The 20,320-nt window shown below is 41.9% G+C and overlaps 2 protein-coding genes across 15 annotated transcripts in view; both read left to right on the top strand.

The window, feature by feature from the left end:
• Nucleotides 1–406: 406 nt before the first annotated feature.
• On the top strand, nt 407–15,228 carry fbrs (fibrosin). Of its 10 annotated transcripts, XR_010911830.1 has the most exons (20): nt 407–2,228; nt 4,228–4,404; nt 4,753–4,779; nt 4,906–4,935; nt 5,222–5,270; nt 6,037–6,385; nt 6,502–6,740; nt 7,122–7,354; nt 7,472–7,516; nt 7,676–7,777; nt 7,879–7,962; nt 8,173–8,211; nt 8,641–8,712; nt 8,872–9,025; nt 9,370–9,450; nt 9,915–9,998; nt 11,559–11,772; nt 12,531–13,948; nt 14,077–14,239; nt 14,357–15,228. XR_010911830.1 is itself a non-coding variant. In XM_067487861.1 (19 exons), exons 1-19 carry the CDS (start codon nt 1,926–1,928, stop codon nt 14,169–14,171), a joined length of 3,780 nt encoding a protein of 1,259 aa, XP_067343962.1. In that variant the 5' UTR covers nt 407–1,925; the 3' UTR covers nt 14,172–15,228. The 10 variants fall into 10 exon arrangements, 9 of the variants coding, with proteins under 9 accessions (XP_067343962.1, XP_067343960.1, XP_067343961.1 ...); XM_067487861.1 differs by having other exon boundaries at nt 7,894–7,962; nt 14,077–15,228; XM_067487859.1 differs by having other exon boundaries at nt 8,875–9,025; nt 14,077–15,228.
• A 2,461-nt stretch (nt 15,229–17,689) lies between these two features.
• The window catches only part of srcap (Snf2-related CREBBP activator protein), a 33,482-nt gene continuing 30,851 nt past the window's right edge, over nt 17,690–20,320 (top strand). For 3 of the 5 annotated variants that reach the window (XM_067488264.1, XM_067488265.1, XM_067488262.1), the window contains exons 1-2: nt 17,693–17,915; nt 20,169–20,246. The gene's annotated coding sequence lies outside the window, so the exon portion shown is untranslated. Of the gene's footprint in view, nt 17,916–20,168; nt 20,247–20,320 lie in introns of all 5 variants that reach the window. The other 2 variants (XR_010911851.1, XM_067488266.1) reach the window with 2 other exon arrangements.

Below are 20,320 nucleotides of genomic sequence, written 5' to 3'. Positions count from 1 at the left end.
AAGTATCTTTACTTATTGCACTTTAAGTATATTTGGACACTAATGCTTCCTTTAAACCTGAACAGTTAAAATGTCTGCAGAAGCATTAACCCTTAGGAGTCTGGTGTGATCATGTCACACGACTTGTTAAGTGGTAAACATCTTTTACTGTGGTACCTTATGGAAGAATCGGAAGGATTCAAAAACCATGGCAGCCTCCTACGGGTTAAATATGAGGCATATGTAACAGTTCCAGACATGTGCTCAGTACTTCGACTTGGGTAAAGTATTATAAGTGGTACTGCTTGTAGTGGAGTACTTATTTTAGGCAGGTACTTGCCGCGTGCGTGACAGCTGGAAATCTAGTCCAACTGCACATACACATCCCACATGGTGGCAGTGTGCACAGGCAGAGCTGCCAACAGACCAGTTAGACGACTGGGGAAGAAGACTGGCGGACACAATGCAACTGTACGGCTGACAAGGGTTGTGTCTCCCAGATTTGCACGATACATTTCTAATTTAGTGGAAACTTGTGGAAGGTTACTGGCGGAGCCGTTCGCTTTCTCTGCGTTTGTATTTCCACACTGGATCGGGTGAGCGAAGGGAGTCGTTGAGCGGAAACCTCGGCCAGTGCTCCAACTTCTAAACATTGGATTACACAGTGAAGGCTGCATGACGGAGAAGCCCAGCCCAACGGGGGCTTGGCCGACACCCTCATTTATGGAAATCGACACCGAGGCTTTCATATTTGGGCCTTGATTTTTTTTTTTTTCTTTATGACGGCGGTGGAAGGAAACACGAGTTGTGTTTAAAGCAGCTAGATATTATTTTTATACGACTGGCTGACTACTAAAACGCCTTTACATTAATTAATAAAAAAAAAAAAGAGAGAGACTTGTGGGTTAGCTGGCTAACAGCTGGGTCGGCTAACGCTAGCTAGCTAACCTCAGTGCTAACGTTACGTCTTTCTTTTGATGTGATGCGAATTCAACCATTACTATCGGCCATTAGCGTTTCGACAGGAGGTTATTTTCTTTTCCTGGCTGCTGATGAGTAGTTAGCTTTACAGTGTCATGCCCGGCTTGTCAGTCTTTCCAGACACATTCCAAAAGTATAGTTTTATTCTAACATTGCTGGCTGATTATATTGTAATGTATTGAGGTACCCGCGTACATGCTAACCCAATGAGCAGAAGCTAATTGGCTGTAGTCAATACTGACCTAGCTAGGACTAAGATAAACAACGTTAACTCAAACAGTCCATATTATTTAATCTTGGGTTCGCACTAATTTAAAGTAGTTACAAACAAAAAAAAAATCACATTTGACATTTTAGTGACATCGTGTTATGGCCACCGGTCTGTTCATGTCGGATATCTGGGTTATTAGCCTTGCTAACTAGTTAGCTAGCCGTGTCATTTTGCTAATACATTTTTCAGCCTGTCCAGAAATTCAGGAAATCCCAGAGTTGCATTGAGCAGGGCCGAGGTTGGCATTTTTTTTTCATTTTGAGATCTATTTAGAGGCGATAGCACCTGCTTTGTCGGCAAACCAGCCAGACTTGTTTGTTTTTTTGTTTACATGCGTTTAACTTTTGGGGTTGTCGGTTGAAATTCTGTCTAGCTTAGCTAATGTTAGCCTTCCCCGAGACACAATCAGCGATGTCCTGACATATGAGCGTGTTGTGGACGATTTAAATTCCCATGTGGATCTAAGTTTCATTGAAATGACACTAAAATTTCGCCGAACGAAAGGCACTGATGCCAATAGACTGTTGTCAAAGGACAGTAAATAAGCCACTGGTTCTCTAAACGCCATTTTAACAGGGGCTCCCAGCGAGGGCCTGTGTGGTGGTGTTTTAATTGCGGTTCGGTGCCTTCCACCGGACCGGGACTTGATTAAAGTGCCTTTGATCTCAGTGGAGTTACAAAAGAAGGTTTGAAGATGGAGGGCCCGAGCCGGAGCACTGGATTCAGGCAGAGCCGACGGTCCCGTTCACAGCGCGACAGAGCGCGGCGGAGGAGGAGAGTAGACCTCGCCGAGGAGCGGGCCACATCCCTGTCCTCAGGCTCCGATCATGAGGCTTGTGGGACCAACAGTGTCATGGGTTCCGCTGGGAGAGAATGCCGGCCCGGTTTCGGGAGACACAGGCCTCCACGGCGGAGGAAGAGAGAGTCGGTGTCTTGCGAGGAAGACATCATTGACGGCTTCGCTATTGCGAGCTTCATCAGCTTAGAGGCACTGGAGGTAATTGTCTTGATTCTACACCAAGTCGTCAGCTGTCATCCATCAAACAGCATTTATTTCCTCATCAGTACAAACAAAGTGATGGATGAGTCCTTAATGTGCCGTGGCAGGCAATTGACACCACCTTTCATTTAACTAATAGGCGCATACAGAAGAGGGGATTTAAACCAATAGTTTTAATCGTTGTCTTCTCCATCACGTCAAATCACGCCTTATTCCCTCCAGCCAAAGATGTGAAAAGGCTGCAGATTGAACTCGTCAACTCTTGTCACCAGTTTTTTTGCCTGGTGAAAGCAATCCACTCAGGCCAAAGCCAAACCCCAAGGCATCTCTCTGATGGGTTCTGGAGAGGCCTCAATTATTCATGTTCTAATTCTGTGAGGTGTTGATGAGCTGCCAAATGGCTTTTCAGGAGAAGGAAGGAAAAACAAATGAGTACAATTGTGTATTCTTTAAAAGCAGAGTACTTGCACTTGGGCCTGTCAATGCTTTCAATTCCTTAAACTTGCTCAGGGCAGTTGGCTGTGCATCCAGACGGCAGGAAATGTTAGTCAATCTGCCTTTAGGGTGGATCTGTTGTTAACTGATTTTGACCTCGGCATCAACATGGGAAAGCAAATTATTTGTCAATAGGTCATGTTGTAAAAGTGCCTGTTAACACGCACACGCATACAGTTCCACTGTTCTTCTGGGCTACTCCATTTTACAGTCAAATGAACCAGTGAATGCCAAGATTGGTTTCCGGTAACTCTTTGAAACTGCCAATAGGAAAAAGCGCACACTAAGATATGCTTGTGATTACTGGTGGAATGTGATAAGTTCCTTCAAAATGTGCAATTTCCTGCCTGAATTTATTAACAATACTCAATGTCTGCGGTCATTCTTTCAAAGATAATTGAAAATAACCAGCTGGACATTGGAGCAGTGAAGACTTAAATGCTGAGTTACTTTGGCCTCAGGCTGCTTTGTTTTTCCAAATGCAGGTATATACTTTACCTGTGTGTATTGTTCTATAATAACACAGGCTTCATAGAGGGATTTAACCAAATGGAGGAATGAAAATATGTTTGTCTTTTTGTATGCATTTAGCTAAAACCTAGGATTAAAACCTTGTGTACGTACCCTTTATTTTGAATTATAGTCTATGCAACAGTGCCTTGCAATTTGCACATATACTGTATTACACATTTTATGGTTTGGAGCTGTTTTACTTTGCATTTAAGTCATTCACACATTTTACTTCAGAGACAATTGCTATTCTCTGTTGACTTGCCTGAAGTGACTCAAATTTTCCTAAACCTGCCTCAGATTTATTAAAATGTTTTTGTGGATAGAAGTGCAAGTTACTACTTCGGAAACGTTTCAGTAGCTTTTGAACCTTCAAATAGCAAATAGCTAGGCAGTGTCTACCCGAAACTCTTCGTCACACGTTGTGGGTTGGTCAAAGCGGTGCTCTCCTCTCAAGGTGTTGTATCTAATTATTTTACTTAATTGCTCAGAAATTCATAAGAAAAAGCAAAAAAAAAAAAAAAAACCATACTACTTTGTGTAGCAGAAACGGTTCTGTGGCTTATTAATCATCTCACAACTCCTCATGTTTGTCTTCTTACACCCTAATGTACACAAGTAGGGATCAAAAAGATAAAAACTGTACATTGCAGTCTGCCCTAATATTTCTTTGGAGCATTTTGTTTTTAAATAATTGTGAGGCTTTTATTTTTGCATTTTCATATATAAATAAAGTAGACACAATATTAAAACCACTTGTGTATAAAAACCACCCCCATAAAGGTAATTTTATACCATATAATTAAAGCGCTTTGTATTATATAATTTCAGTGTTTCTGTTTTTGCTGTCACTCGGATTAGAAACTATGAGAATATTGGGTCACTCAGGACATCAATCAGCTGGAGCTAGACTATTGTATTTGGCCCCAGGCATGAACATTCATTGTTTGTGATTATACATGTAAACACAAAATTGTATTCTCCCTGTCAGATGGACTGTTCTCTGAAGCCCAGTCAGCGCACTGACATGCTGGGAAGGAGGAACAAGGGGAAAAGAGGGCCTGAGGAGAACGGCGGAGGGCCGCTGTCAGAGCCTGAGGAAGGAGCTCCACACAGTTTCTCCAGCAGCTACTGTAACAAGAGCAGAAATAAGAGAAGAAAGATTGAGGTGAACCAAAGAGTCGCAAGTCTGCCGGGCTTTAAATGTTTTGGTTTAACCTGCCTTCATCTTGTCACGAGAGAGATAGAGGTCAAGCTAATTCTTGATTAAATAGCTGTGTTTACACTTCTGTGGCACTTTTGACCTGTATATCCTGAAAATAATCAGGGAAAACTGGTTTACACACATGCTATTTCACTGCCTGTCATTTAAAGGTCCTTTTTAAAATGCAGTTCAATCTGAATTCTTAAGTCCAGTAATAGTAATCCTAGCTCAACACGTTTGACCCTTTCTTTGATATTTAGAAATTATATCAAATTTTTTATTGGCACTAATACAGTGTGTTGTTGTTTCCAGGGGCAACCTTTAGAGACTGGATATATAGTAAGTTATTTTTGAAATATTGCATTTCATGTGATATCAATTATCATTATTCTGCATTTTATGCTCTTTAACTTTGCCTGTCTAATAAATTCTTATCTAAATTCCCCCTCCCCCATTTTCTTTTAGTGTGACACTGAGAGTGATACGGGGGACAAGGTGTGTACTGTTTACTTTTATTCTTATCACTAATAATCCCCCTAATGGCCCTCGACACTTTGCTTGTCCTAGTTCATAATCAAATGTTGTTGTCATTACGTAGTAAAAAAAGAGACTAGGCTTCTTTAATACAGCAAACTCAGCTAAATTCAGTTTCTCTCATTGACAATTGTAAAGAGATTTTACTAATTAAGGATCTTGGACAAAAGTCTTTAACACTTTTGAGCTTTGCGTTGTGCTAAGTCTGAGAATAATTGTAATTAAATCTCTTTGTATTCCCATTTAGGCCTCAGACAATGACATGGAACTAGTTTTTAAAGTTCGCCCTACAAAAGGTATGAAAATTTAGAACCTCCTTTTTTTTCTGCTGTACACAAAATGGTGAAATGATGTGTCAGGTATTCACAAGACTATATAAAGTTCTTACTAGAAAATACCAAAGTAGCCAGCCTTGATTTAATTGTTATGTAATAACCATAAGCCACTTTTGTATCATTGCATTTTATACAGCAAAACATTTAGGTACTGTCTTGTCAGTAGCAGTCATTTCATAATGACCAATACCTGAAGGGCCTAACAGAATATAACAGAGGGTAGCAGAGCATTGCAGAGCAACGAGACAGGGGGAGAGCAGGGCAGAGCATTGCGGAGGAGTGTTATTACGAGTTGTACTATATTGTGCGGTGACCTGAGTCTTTTAATTTAAAGGTCTAATTATCTGCAGTTCTCTTCTGTTTTATTTATTTATTTATTTAAAAATGAAATATACAATATGCAACTTAAGCTGGTGCTACCATGAGACTTGAAATCATGCCACTTTGCACCCTGCTGCTTCGTGCTCTGCCCAACACTTCAAGTAATTGTTAAGCGAAATCAGATGAATTCCAGAATAATTAGAAGTATGTTCCAAGACATACTGATCAAGCACCCAAAGGATTGAACCAACAACCCTGAGGTTGGTGGACGACTGCTCTACCTCCAGCCCAACAGTTGCCCAGTCTGCTTCTCTCAAACATGTTGCACTTGTTTCCCTTTCTTTTGTTACTGTGCCTCTGCATAATGTGAAGTGAGGCAAATGGTGACTGACATTCTCTTCTTTAGCTGTGGAGCCTGCACCCTCAAACATGGGCCTGTCCATAGGCAAAAGCTGCCTGTCTCTAACGGCCCGTAGCGGCAGCGTCTCACGTTTGATGGTGACCTCGCAAGTATCTGGCCTGGCGCGAAGTCAAGAGAAAAGCCTGGAGCCACATTTCCCAGAGCCTGTTTCTTGTTCTACCTCTTCTGCCTCCTTCAGCCTGACTTCCCACTCTCCAGTTACACCCTCAGTCACGGTTTCCCGGCCCAGCCCATTCAGCAGCACCCGCCACAACGGCAGCCCACCACTGCCCAAACAAAAATCCTTCTTCACTTTGTCTGGACGATCTAACCCTTCCTACAGCATCAACAACACGTATGTAGCTTCTAAATACCTTTTGAAAGATTAATTAATTTCATTCTTCACACCTTTTTTTGATTTTATGTTAAGGCAAATGTAGTCGATGTTTGTTTGCGTGTCTTTCTTTGCAGGAGCAGCACCCAAGTCAAACCTCCATCATCTTCAACTGTTGCCTCTGCGTCATCCTCCATGTGCCCTCCAACTCCCCCCACCAGTGCATCACTTCCCTATATGAGGGGCTCAGGACCCTCTGGGCCTCTCCGACCCCCTTCCCGAGCCAGCTCTGGAGCACTGTACACATCTTCACCTGGTCTGGGTCTGCCTCCCCCTCCACCGCTGCTGCAAGGTCCTTCCCACTCAACAGCAGCAGGTACAGTCAACCAGCAGGAATGTAACTTTTCTCTGCTTTTGCAGCGTGTTGGTCTGTTTCAGCTGATAATGGGAACTCTATGAGTAATATGTTACCAAAATAGACTAAACCCAGACTTCCTCTAGTGGTTGTCTGGGGCATTGAGGAAGTTGTGCATTGATGAACTGAGATCTGATCAAAGATTCTGCAGTGAAAGTATTTCAATCTTTGACTGTCTTGTAGTTGAAGAACGGATCAGGAAGCAGCTTTAAAAAAACAATACAAAAAATACTTACTTAAATTTAAGAGCTAAGCTTTGGTTTCTTTTCTTTATAATTACATGCGCCCTTCCTTAAGAATTACAGTGCCCAAACTTAAAGTCTCACTTGTTGAATTCATCAGACCGCGATGGCAGGCGCAGCGTCCCAGGGGCTGAAAATAATGCGACAGCTGCCGGTCGCTCCACTCCTGGTGGTCCATCAGCATCGAATTCATCGGGCCGGACGTCTCAGAACCAGCCGAGCATCCCACCCTTGGCCTTCCAATTCCATCAGCACAACCACCAGCACCAGCACACGCACACGCACCAACACTTCGCGCCCTTCCTGCACCCCACAGCTACCGCACCACCTCTGGTGAGATAGTTTCCGCTCTTGTGCCGAACATCTGTGTTGCATTTCCATTGTGGCTGGAATGTGGACAATTGATTTTTTTATTCATTTTTTAATCCAAGCACTGCTTTTATCTTTTAGTTTGATAAGTATGGAGGAAAAGTGGAAGGACTGTACCGACACCCTGTGAGTGTTTCACGTCAACTTAATTTTTATAAAATTTATGATAATTGACAAAATGAGAAAACAACAAGGCTGAAAATACATTTCAGTTCCTTAAAATGTTTCGAAACGAATAATTTGAGTGATCACTAAGTTGTAGGTATGTGTTTGTTTGTGACATAGCAATTCTTCCCACAATACCCACCACCCTCAGTGCCGAGCATCCAGCCTGTGATTCCTCCCACTGGGCCTTTCAGCTCTTTGCAAGGAGCATTTCAGCCAAAGGTGAGAAAAACTATTGTTCCAGCACAAACATCAGACCTAGTCAGTTTTAGACCTGTAGATCAGTAGGTTATGGCTGATATGCTGTGCTGTGTGTGTGACAGCCTCTTGTCCCTCAGGGAACGGGTCCTGATTTAACCGCAAGACTTGGGGTTGTGCCACACCACCTGCAGCCCAAAGACCCCAGGGTAAGGACAGTACACTTACTTACAACTTGTTTGCGTCATTCCTGCAATGATGTTCTGTTGTTTGCATAGAAATATATTGAACACCCAGTTCTAGGCTAGGAAGTGCTGAAACATGGGCTTAGTCAGTCCAGTAAAAGAGTGCAAAGCTATTCCTGATGAAGAGTGAGACCTGTTGATTAAAAGTGGTTTTGCACCTCTGTTCTCTTGTAGCTAACTGATCCATTTGGGACATCGTTGAAAATCAGTAATGTAAGAAAAAAACTGATTTTGAATCCCTTGGCTCCTTAAAACTTTCAGCCTGTTTTTTTTTCTCACTGCTTCCACTCACTCTTTGCACTAATCTAACTTTTAATCTTGACTGCTACTGGTCCATTTTCTGCCCTTGCACACCTAGTGAGATATTTCAGACCCAGAAATTACATTGTAATGTATATTGTTCTTTTCTTGTAGCTCTTTTTTTCCCACTCACTTTTATGTTTGTATGTTTCTAAACTTGTGAGTAACTTTATCTCCAGCTTAAAACCATCAATCTTATCTAGAGGCTTGACAAGATATTTTTAAAAAGAAGAACATCTGACTCTGTGTGCAAAGGCTTTCAAGTTGTACATGCAAGATTTGGGGAGTAACAAATGAAACCTGTCATTTATCTTGTTTATTTATCTATTTTTTTAAATGCAGAAACCAGGAAAATGGTGTGCTATGCATGTATATGTGGCCTGGATGATTCTAAACCATCAGAGGAAAGTAAAGGTAGGTGTTTTTTTGATGTTGTGGTGTTATGAATGTGTGCTGTATTATAATAAATAAATCCACTTATTTCATTTATTTAAGTTTTCACAATAGACTTTTAAATGGAAGTGTCGTGCCCCCTCTAAATGTAAGATTAATTGCTCTACCTAAATCTTTCAGCAGATTCAGGGTGATCCTCACAAGCTGGACTTTCGTACTGACCTGTTGGCCCGACTTCCTGGAGCAGGGGGATTGGACCCCCTGGGGCCTATGGGAGGAGCTCTACCTCCCACTCATGAGCTGAACAGGCCTCCCAGTTTGTTCTCAGCTACAGGTGCATGCCTAAACTTTTTTTTTTTTTTTTTTTTCTCTCAAACAGCTGGGAGGTTTATTGTTCATTTGGCAGCTTCATGCTGCATGACAAAATCAACTGTGTGTCTCAAGCTTCCTGAGCCTCCACTTCTGTGCAGATAATTTTGGCTGAATTTTTTTCAAGAACTCTGTTGCCACTGGTTCTCTTTTGGGTTTGTTTTTTTCCTGTCCTCATATGTTTACGATCTGAAGGCTCTTGTAGCGTTGCTGTCTTTAGTCGCAGCATAAATTGCGTAAGGAGTATGATGTGCTTGATGTGATATCTAATGACTTCTTTTCTCCTCTCCATTTACTTTTTTCCCTCAGGTTCAGTCAATCCGTCCTCTGCTCCTTTTATCTCTCCCTCAGCACCCCACTCCTCTTTCCTAGCACCAACTGCACACTTGGGTAAGAACAGTTTAAAAAGACATCTGTGTTTCACTTGCACAGCAAACTGTCATGACTTTGCCTATAAGACTTCGTTTCTAGAGTTTTGATAAGCGTTAAGATTATCGACACCATAGATTTTGGCTGCAATTGATGCCTCATGTTCTTACATGGTAAATGGTAAATAGTCGCTGATATCGCTGATATAGCACTTTCATCCAAAGTGTTGAATGTAATTCACCCATTCACACACACACTCACACACCGATGGCAGAGGCTGCCATGACCCACCCTGCCTCCCACCGGGAGCAACTTGGGGTTCAGTGTCTTAGGACACTTTGACATGTAAGCCGGGAGCGGGGATCGAACCAGTGACCCATGGTCAACAACCTTACCAACTGAGCTACAGCCGCCCCAGAGGCGGATAGGATTATAAGCTGCAGCACAGTCTTGCTGATGTTTGTGTGTGTCTGTGTGTGTTTCAGACCAGTATGGCCGATCCCAACCCTTCAATCCGCTGGGAGCCCTGGGTTCTGGTGCCTTTGGAGGACTTGGCAGCCCAACACTGGGTGAGTCTTACAGTATTTCTACTCACGAAGAAACACAGGCTATCAAGGATAGAGGGGGCGCACTCATATTCATTAATCCATGAGTTTCGTTTATCAGATGCCAAAATGCTGGACAGTAATTTGTACCGTGAGACAGCACAGGTGTTACAGCAGTAACTATTTTATTTTTCATTATGATCTTTTTTGCTGGATGCCTGTGTTGACACTTTGTGGCACTCTAGCTTCATTAGGATTAAAAAAGAGGGCTGGATGTTTTGTTTTTTTTAATGCATAGGGCTTAAGCGGTCACTTTAATAATTTTTTTTCTGCACTGGTCATAAACTGATACTTTCCTCACAGAACTCGGCTCAAGCATTGGAAAGACAAAGTCTCAAGACCATGTGAAGCCAATATAAGGCATCAGCTTTTTGTTTCAGCAATTTATACATCCAATAGGCCTCATTATTAATATGTGCACAAAGTAAGTGCACACACAAAATTACCATCACATTCGTGACACTGGTGCATTGGCCAGTTTTGATCACGTCGAACACGTTTTATGGCTCAGGTTAAAAAAAAAAAAAAAAAAAGAAAGAAAGAAATGGTTTACCTTACCAGAAGAAAACAGGTGGAGGACTAAGACGCCAGCTACAAGTGGGTTAGTCCCAAGGAGTGAGGGTGAAAGTAATTTATTTCATAATTATACGATGATATTTGTGATATTTTTATCATTAAATATATAGAACTAACATATAGAAATCATTAGTACATTCGTGTGAGTAGGTGAGTTTCATAAGCACACATTGACATCACCAGTCAAGTCTGTTGAAAATGAAGCTAGCACATGGCTTTGTACACCATATAGGATTGTTGGAAGACGAACTAACACTCAGGACCATTGTAAAGCATTTATTTCATTTAGGTAATTTCAAAAGTAAGGGATTAACCCCAATGGCAACTCCTGCTATATATTTACATTCAGCATCTAATCTACTCTTGTGGCAAAGGTTGTAAAGCTCAGCTGTTGTCAGCATTGAAAACAGGAACTAGTGAGTTGGCGGCTTCCAAAAAAAGACAAACTTTTTATGGTAGTTCACCAGTCTTATGAGAGACTCTTCATTTGTGTAACTGGTTATCTTCCTTTTATCATTAACCCACAATTTACAGTCCACAAGTACATATTGCATTGTGAGTGTGAAAGTGCAGTATAGTTTAATTGTTGGAAAAAATGAAAATAACCATAACATTTCCAGACATCTCTGTAGAGTAGATTTATTATGGGCCGTCAGTTCTGGCAGAAGCCTATAGTCATAAATGCATATTTATGTGGTAACACACTCCTTGATATTTCCCTCTTCCTACTTTATCACTAAAACAAGTGCAACTGGTGGATCTAAAGATCCTGGTACCTTTGTGTTTTTGATGTTCGTTACTGCTAAAACAGTAGTTTTTTTGATGGTCTCCCAAACTGAACCATTTATTTTTGTTTTCATTTATGTATTTACACAATAACTGTAGTTCTGTAAAATTCAATTTAAACGAGTTTCCTTTTCTAACAAAAGACATGTCTTTGTTCTGCAGCAGGCTCCATGTTTGGCCCTAAAGACTCACCAGCTAGCGTGGTCGGGGGATTGTCCACCCCTAACCATCATGACCCGTGGAACCGTCTACACGGTCCATCTGGGTTCCCTGCTGGCCCCAGCTGGGCTAAAGGGGTGGACAAGAGGGACGAAAGGGATCGAGTAAAGGACGGAGAAAGGAGAGAGATCCCCCACATCAAGGATGAAAAAGACAGGTTCGACATACAACTGACTTTAACTCTGACTTTAAATTTAAGAGAACAGCTTTTTGACACAAGCTGGTATTAAAGATGACCCAAAATTACCCCAGGCAAACCAGCAATTGTTGATTTCTGTTGGTCCAAAATAGGTAACAGCACATAGACAATCTTAAAAAAAAATAAAAAAGCACACAGCACATTGTATTTTCTCTCAGATTTTAAAAGAAAAGGATTATGCATTTCACTACATTGATAATTAATATTATTGCTTCAATTTGTATTACCAGTGCATTATTTATACTGTATATACCTATTGATTATTTTTTAATTAATCACTTAGTCTAATACATTTCTCTGAACTGCTAGTTTTGTCACACTAGGAGCCAAAAGCCTAAAGATTTTTGGTTTACTAATATATAAGAAAGAAATCTCTGAATTCTCACCATAGAGAAGCTCACTTCAGGGAATGTGGGGTAGTATTGTGAAGCAGTGTGAATGAGTAACTGATTACCAGAAAATGAATGGACAACTGTTTTGCTAATCAATTAATCCAGATTACAACCTACCTGTTTTTCCAGACATCTCAAATAATAAATGTTGTGACTGGCAGAACTGCTACTTTGTACTTCCTGTTTAATGTTTAAAATTACCTTTTTTTTTTAAATGATCGTGTTGAAATATTTTACTGCTTTAGATTTTGTGGTTTATTTTATAGTAATTCATTGACAAAACATGATTTCCGTGATGTAACTTTTCTGCGCATTGTTTTGCAGAGACAATATGCTGTATGGCCGACAACCTGTGAGAATATCTCCAGTTGCCCCTTCATTTAAGCCCCGCAGTAGCACCCCGGTCTCTCATATTAATGGCCACAGCAGTGCCATGGTGGGGGGCAGTGGACCTTCGGAGGACTTGACACGCAGCTTAAACAGAGACCGAGACAGAGATGGGGACAAGAGGCAGCTGCCATCTGTGTCTTCACGGGCACCTCCTGTTGGCACTTCACCCTTAGTAGCAGACAGAGACAGACCACGGTCTTCCTCATCCTCTGTTCTCAATACACCCCCACCCACCAATCGCTCAGCAGCATCTCCTTTGGACCTTTACCCTCGCGCACTACCCCCAACAGCACATAGCCTCCACAGTGAACCCTCACACTCCCAAAGGGACCCGCCTGCCTCGTCCTCAGCTTCGGCCTCAGTCTCTTCTTTGTCTCAGTCCAAGAAGTCTGACCGGACCACCACACCAGTCTCCAAACCCCCTGTGCTGCCTGTCAAAGTTAAAGAGGAGAAGAAAGAGGAGCCAGAGCCTATCCCCATCACCCTGCCTCCCCCAGCGCCCAACCATAGCTTTGACCGCCCCAACAGCCATCCACACCACCCAAGCTCTGGTACCCCTTCCTCATCCTCTTTATCACTGACTCCCACTTCACTTACTCCAAACCCTCCTTCCCATCATTATTCCTTTGTGGAGCGCCCGAGATTTGACCCGTATCTAGGCGGCATGTTAGTGGGAGAACGTTACCCCCATGGACCCATCCAAGCGCCACCACAGGGTCATGGCTTCCCCTGGGAACTGGCAGTCCAGCAGCAGCAGCGACATCGTAGGGAGGCTTTGGCACTTCAGTCAGACCCTCACCTCGCCCTGCGACCAGATCAACATCTGGCTCGGCTGCTCCAGCATCAGCGCCTTCTAGAGGTGGCAGCAGCCAACCCTCACCACCCTCCAACTTCTACCTCTACTGCCTCCACCCCTGCTGTCCGACCGGAGTTCAGCATAATGGCCCATCCTTTTGACCGTCCTCATCAGCTGGGACCCCCAGGAGGAGGGCTGATGGATGAGGAGCAGCGTGCCCAAATCCTGAGAGAAGACTTTGAGCGGGCTCGCTACTTTGGGATGCATCCACACCTCCCCGCTGGCTCGCACCTCTCAAGTCCCTCTCATGCTGCTCACCTGGAGCAGCTTCACCCTGGTCTTCTCTCCCACCCACTCCAGCCAGGAGCTAATCCTCAGCACCACACAGGCCTCTACGCCCGTTTAGGCCAACTAAACCCACACCACGTGCCCAATGGAATCCTGGCAAAGGGCCCAGCAGGCTTGGTGGGAGCGCTCTCAGTGGGGGCACCACCTCCACTCATTTCTTCCATCACCAGCCGGTCATCCACACCTCCCCGCAGACTAGGAGGGCCAGGTGAGCTGGCACTGTACAGCGCCCACAAAGATGGGGAGTCTAGATAGTACAGGGACAGCACTGGAGGAGATTAAGGGAAATGTCAGGATCACTGTGCTGCTCACAACCTGCCCTTTTTTCTCTTGCAGACTACAAACCTTTAACCCTCCCAGTTGAACAACCAATCCAACTCCAGTCCCCCCACCAAAATAGGGGAACCATGATTGACTGGAGGCGATGGTAGGAAGTGAAAAGAGACATCCTGAGTGTGGCTAGGAATATGCCCAATGGTTCTGTCAGTGCAATTTAAAGGTACATTGTTTCTGTGCATCTTTGGTGTAATTTTATTTTATACTGACTGTTGGTTATTACAGCACTCACTTTTGAAAGATGTAAAAAGAGGCAGAGGACCGTTTTTTCTTTTGTCAGGTGACTTATGAGTGATACTTTCAAGCAAGGCTTTTCCTGGTGGATTGGAAATGACTTCCAGTGGGAGGGTTCATCCTCAGCTCGGAATATGATAGAGCCCTCCTCTGCACATTTCAACCCTGATGAGGTATTGTGGATTAGGGTGTTTAGAAAGTGCAGTGGTAAAGTGGTGCACTCTGTTCTCTCTGTGTCTTTCATTGTGAAAAGACAGATTACTGATGAGACCATTTATTGAAGATGAGAAAGCATCGTACCTCAATTTCCTGCTTTACCCAAAAATCTAGCCCAAAACTCTCAGCCTCACTGATTATGAGATTTTTAATTTTTTTTTTATTTTATTTTATTTTTTGGCTTGTTTTTTTTTTTGTTTTCAAGGGATGAATGGCAAAATGAACTGTGCTACACTGTGTATATAAACACAGTATTTTAGAGCTTCCTGTAACTGTTTCCCCAGTCTCCTCTTGACTATATGAGCAGGACCCGATAATGGTGGTCTAGAGAAATTGCCTTTGTAATTATTATTCTTAACATTAATTATCTTCTATAATAATAAATATATTCACTGTTACGTTGTTTGTCATTGTTTCAGGTATCAACCAGTACTCCTTCCCCAAGTAGTAATATGTTTCAAATCATGCAAAAGACGGAAGTAAAAGGCTTGCTTCACAGAACACTTTTGCTCGTGAACATTAAGCCCTATTAAATGCAACCTCTGGCCTCTTCAAGGAGCTCAACTATGGCTTGAATATGCTGAGAGGTTTGCCTGTATGTCATCAGTTGTGTGTTATATCTATTTAGGACTATGGGAGCCTTGTACATTAAGCTGTCGAGTTGTTTCATCAACAGAAATAAGTTATATACGTGGGTAAATGGGACATTGCAGACGAACTGAAAAAAAATTATAAGGACTTGTGTCAAAAGACAACTAGACAGTGGGTAACCTGAGAGGGAAAAGACTGGGTCGATTATTTTAATATGACCATTTTATACCTTTCAAAACCCTCCCCTAGAGACCACAAAGATTAATTATTAAATGAATTGTTGTATACTCTGTTGTGTGGGTGTTTTTGTTCTTAATCTTTAAATATTAGGAGTTAAACTTAGGGATTTGTTGCTTAGAAATGGTAAATGAGTTTTTTTTCCATACTAATGGTTTAATCTTTAATTTTTTAATTTTTTTTTTAACTTCAAGAGCAATCTGACAGTAAATGGCTGCTTATATATCTTATTTTATCCAAAGCACTTTACAGTGTTGCTTTTCACTCACTCTCTCACTCACACACTCTCTCTCACACACACACACACACACACACACACACACACACACACACACACACACACACACACACACACACACACACACACACACACACACACACACGGCAGTGGCTGCATTGCAAGGTGCTAACCTGATTCACCAGGGGCAACTAGGGGTTCAGTGTCTTGCCCAAAGACACTTTAAGACGTAGCTAGGAGGGGCGCGGAATCGAACCGCTGACCTTGTGGTCCGTGGACGACCAGATTTTACCATGTGATAGATTACTACTCTTACAAAATACTTCAAATTGCATGAAAAAAGTACATTCGTCATCCAAACGGGCCAAAGGAAAAGTACCCTATCTGAAGAATTCCCTGTTATCTCATTCTCAAAATGCCCATTATATACCAACCTGGAATCAACAGCTTGTGGCTTGTCCCGTCAGCGGAGACCACAGCGGAACGTCTTCCGCATATTGATTTGGTATGAGTTTTGACACCAGATGCCCTTCCTGCCGCAACCCTCCCATTTTATCCGGGCTCAGGACCAGCACCAAGTTTACCCTTGATGGCAGGGTAGGGCCACACCTGGTGAGAGGGGATTCAAACCCACAGCCTTCTGCATTCCAACCCAATGCTCTACTATTGCTCTGCTAATGCTCTTTCCACCAGGCACCTATATAACAACCGTGAACCCAAATTGCTAATTTTATCTGTCCAACTGTCCCAACCACAATACTTGGCCTACTATCTCGTGACATAGTAAAGATTCAAAATCCCACATTTGGGAAGATGAAAGTGTTTATTGTGCTTGAAAAATAGAAAAAAGTAAACTTTTTGATCAGTTATTCTGATTACTAAGCTGTAGAGATATAAATAAAAGCTTTTAGATATAAATACTATATTTAAAAGGAATAAACAAACTATTCCACTTTTTTAGGAGTCTTCACTCATGAGATGGTTTTATTCAAATATGCACATTCTCTGAATTTTATTCAAAAGAAGAGAACTTAATAAGAACTTGTAGCTTCATGACAATATCACCTGAGAACTAAAATTGCTACAAAAGCTCTTGCTATATCTAGAGCATCTAAGAAATGTTTTCATCATTGTTTATTGATCCATTGGTTTATTATTTTAATACGAAGCGGTGCAATAACATCTGTTAGCATTTTCCAAAGCAAATCATGTACTCAAATGGCTTGGTCTTGGTAAAAGTTCAAAACCCAAAGATATTAGATTATTTTGTCACGTGTGACAAAGCAGAGCATTTTATCTTCACATATGGGAACCTGGAACTTAAAAAAACTGGTCATTTTTGTTTGAGACCAATATTCATCAAATCACTGACTAATGAGCTCTAAATTCTCCATTAAAACGCCACGAGAAAGGAAATACTTTACTAATGTATTGCTACTTATCTAAATCAAGAGGTCCGAGATATCTAGTATCTAGCTGTCTCGTTTTAGTCATTTCATCACAAAAGAATAATGAAATGTCTTGAAGATGTAGGATCAGATGACATCACTACACTCTCAAACTCTCTGAATATAGACGGGGCACCAAGTCCCTAAGAAGCTGAGGTTTGTGGTCATTATGTTTTGTTGCTGCAAACATTTTGGTTTAAGGTGCCCTTATTTATTTTTATTGCAACTAATAAAGGTTCTACTTCTGAGTAGCAGAAAGTAAATTAAGGTTTGATTACTTTTTTTAATTTATTAAAAAATATAATCAGAAATAAGATTTTCATTTAAGTTTCGGACCTGAGGATTTCAGATTATATTTATATGTATTTCTGATGCCAGTAGAGATGTGTCTTGCTGAAGTACACAGAACTGTCTTTGAATAAAGCGACGTGTAACTGTAGGGTTAACGCGAAAATAAACTGTATACATTCCAACGGTTTATTAAGTGCGAATCTGATATCGAACACAAATATCACCAATTTATGGAATCGCGCTCGCCGACACCGGTAAATATTGCGAAAATGAGCCGAAATATGAAAAATTCAAGTGGCGCGCTTGTAGACATATCGCGAGATTTTCCTGTGTTCTGTACTTTGTCAGCAGCGGTCCTCCACCATTTCGCTGCGTAAAGTCTCCTCCCCGCGACCGCTACATTCTGCGCCGAAACCCAGTCTCTCCCGGTCCGTATTTTAACTTCTTCCCACAGACCTAGTGGTACCTCGTTGGGTACCGGGAGACAGTTTGGATTACTGGCATCACGGATTGAGTGCGATTTTGCGCGGATGACGACTCCTTCAACGAGAATTTAGTAAAAGAAAATTGGTCGGAAATTTCAGGTAGGTGGGAACTTAAGATGGCGGCATTGAGAGGGAGGGGGGCAAGGAGGAAGTAATGGGGGACTGGAAGGGGGCTCTGACTAACGAAAGCGTACCACAAGACTGCGTTTAAGTTGTTAGCATAGTTTAGTTGGGCTGCATTTAAATTTGTTGACGCTACATTCAACCACAACACGGCAGCGAAGTACAAAGCCACGGCGCTGAAACTGTTCCAGTTTAAACGGTGCGGGACGAAATAATGAATCGTTTCCTTAGTGTCGCTTCCAAAAAGCCGACCGTGGGAGAGTGTGGATCCCCCTAAATCCCCCGCGTAATCATTGCAAAATTTATATGGAACTTTATAACATTGTTTTTTTTATTTTTACCCAAGTATACACGGGCGGGAAGCAATCGTAATTTGAGAGAGAAACGAATAATTCCAAGTATTTTATTTTCCTTTTAAAGGAGGTTTGACCCCACGCAATGACGTCACGAGTGATTGTGCCCCCCTCTGTAGTGCATGCAGAAGCGGGTTTTAATGCAACTTTTCAGGTGTTTTTGCCCCACCGTGGGATAACTTATCAGACGTGTCTGAAAAATAAAACGGGCTCATTTGAGGCTGGAGTATTACATAACTGCGGGTGGATTGAAGCGCCTGCGCATAAAGTGAACGCACCCTAGTACTAACTCTTGTAGCTTGCTAGCTAGTATCCGTGCCACCCAAGCAGTGTTATTGTGGGAGCTAGCTAGCTAAACACACATTAACGTTAGCCAAACCGGTGCTGTGCTTTAATCTATGGCCCAGATTCATAAGTGTTTACGCTTTGGCACATCCGGAATCCACACTTATTCTTGTTGTTTTCTTTGTAGGGGGGGACAGACTTCGACACTACACCGGCAATGTTAGGCGTTACCACAAAGCTAATGGTGGTGCTTTTATGAAGAACCCGATTCTGGGCTTGTGCTAACATTGGCACTCTCAAATGGGAATGAAAAGTCGATGTAATCTTTTATTCATTTTTTTTCTTCAATCTAATTCTGCACAGCTAATGCACGTGCAACTACTTAGTAATTATGTAATTCAGCTTGGTAGATAATCACCTCCAAGTTCAAATTCGCACAGCAAGCCACACTGGATAACATTTCCATATACTAACAGAAAATGAATGACCGGGAGGCCCGCGCGTTTGGTCACCGGCTTTTAGCACTGGGAAGCGCATGCTGCAGGTTTCCAAACAGCTTCCCGTGGGCGACTGCAGCAAAAGCCGCCTGGAGCGGCTCGTTTATTGCGGCTTCACTGACTATCTTCCTATGACTTACTGCAAGCTACCCTACCCAAACACAGCCAACCATGCCAGCTACAGTTCTGCACTAGTTGGCTAGTTTAGCTTTCTGAGTTCTGCTGCTGCTCTCGTGACGTAACATATTACTCGTCCCACACGTAGTGATAGATTTGCTTTGATTTTAGATTAATTTCAATGCATCTTAAGTCTCGGCAATCCCCTCAGAGCCATTTGGAAAATGCATTTCTAACGCAGTTCCTTCAGTCTTTAGGTCCTTAAACGCAGCTGCAGAGTGGAGGAAGTATACAACACTATTTTATGGGGGGAAATGCAAGTAACGGAGTACATTTACTCAAGTAATAGCGCATACCTAGGATTACACAAAGAACCATAACTGTGGTATTGAGACCTTTTATTTAAGTTGAAATTATTAGCACCACCTCTAGTTAAGTTAGTCATGCATTAAATATGTTAAGTCGAAAACTTTTTTATAGAAATATACTTGAAGAAGAGCTGCAACAATTACTTGATTAATCAGTTAGTTCTTTGATAATTAAACCATTGTTTTAGTAATTTTCAAATAATGCTTTTCTGTGTTTTACAAAGTAAAGCATTAAGCATTGTTGTAAATATCTTTGGGTTTTGGACTGCAGATTGGACAACACAAGTCATTTAAAGATGTCCCCTATGGGCTGTGGGAGATTTGAAAGAGAAATTATGTTATTATTCTGAATTAATAATCGAAAACATAATTAATTGCAGCTTAAACTAAAAGCAAGCAAGTAAGTAAAGTAAAGATGCCCCATGTTCTTAGCTGAAGAATTAATTTATTTTATAATATACATTATTGTAGATTGGTAGTGTGGCAAGCACAATAACTGTTAAAGGTTTATTTGGGAACTGAATAGAGATGTTGCCCATTTGATTTCAATTATAAATCGACCACCCGTTTTTTTTTGTTTGTTTGTTTGTTTGTTTGTTTTTTCCTCAGAATATGTGGAGGGGAATCCTAATTTCAGCATCCTGGAAGTAGAAAGCACTGAAGATCTGTGTCTCACACCACAGACAGGTGAGAAGTTGTTTTGCCCACACAGCCACTTCACATTGTGCCCAGTATTTTGATAACTTCCTTTTGTATTGGAT

Source organism: Channa argus, chromosome 20, assembly GCF_033026475.1.
Source record: "Channa argus isolate prfri chromosome 20, Channa argus male v1.0, whole genome shotgun sequence".
NCBI classification, from domain to species: domain Eukaryota; kingdom Metazoa; phylum Chordata; class Actinopteri; order Anabantiformes; family Channidae; genus Channa; species Channa argus.
This window is presented reverse-complemented; position numbering and strand designations above follow the sequence as displayed.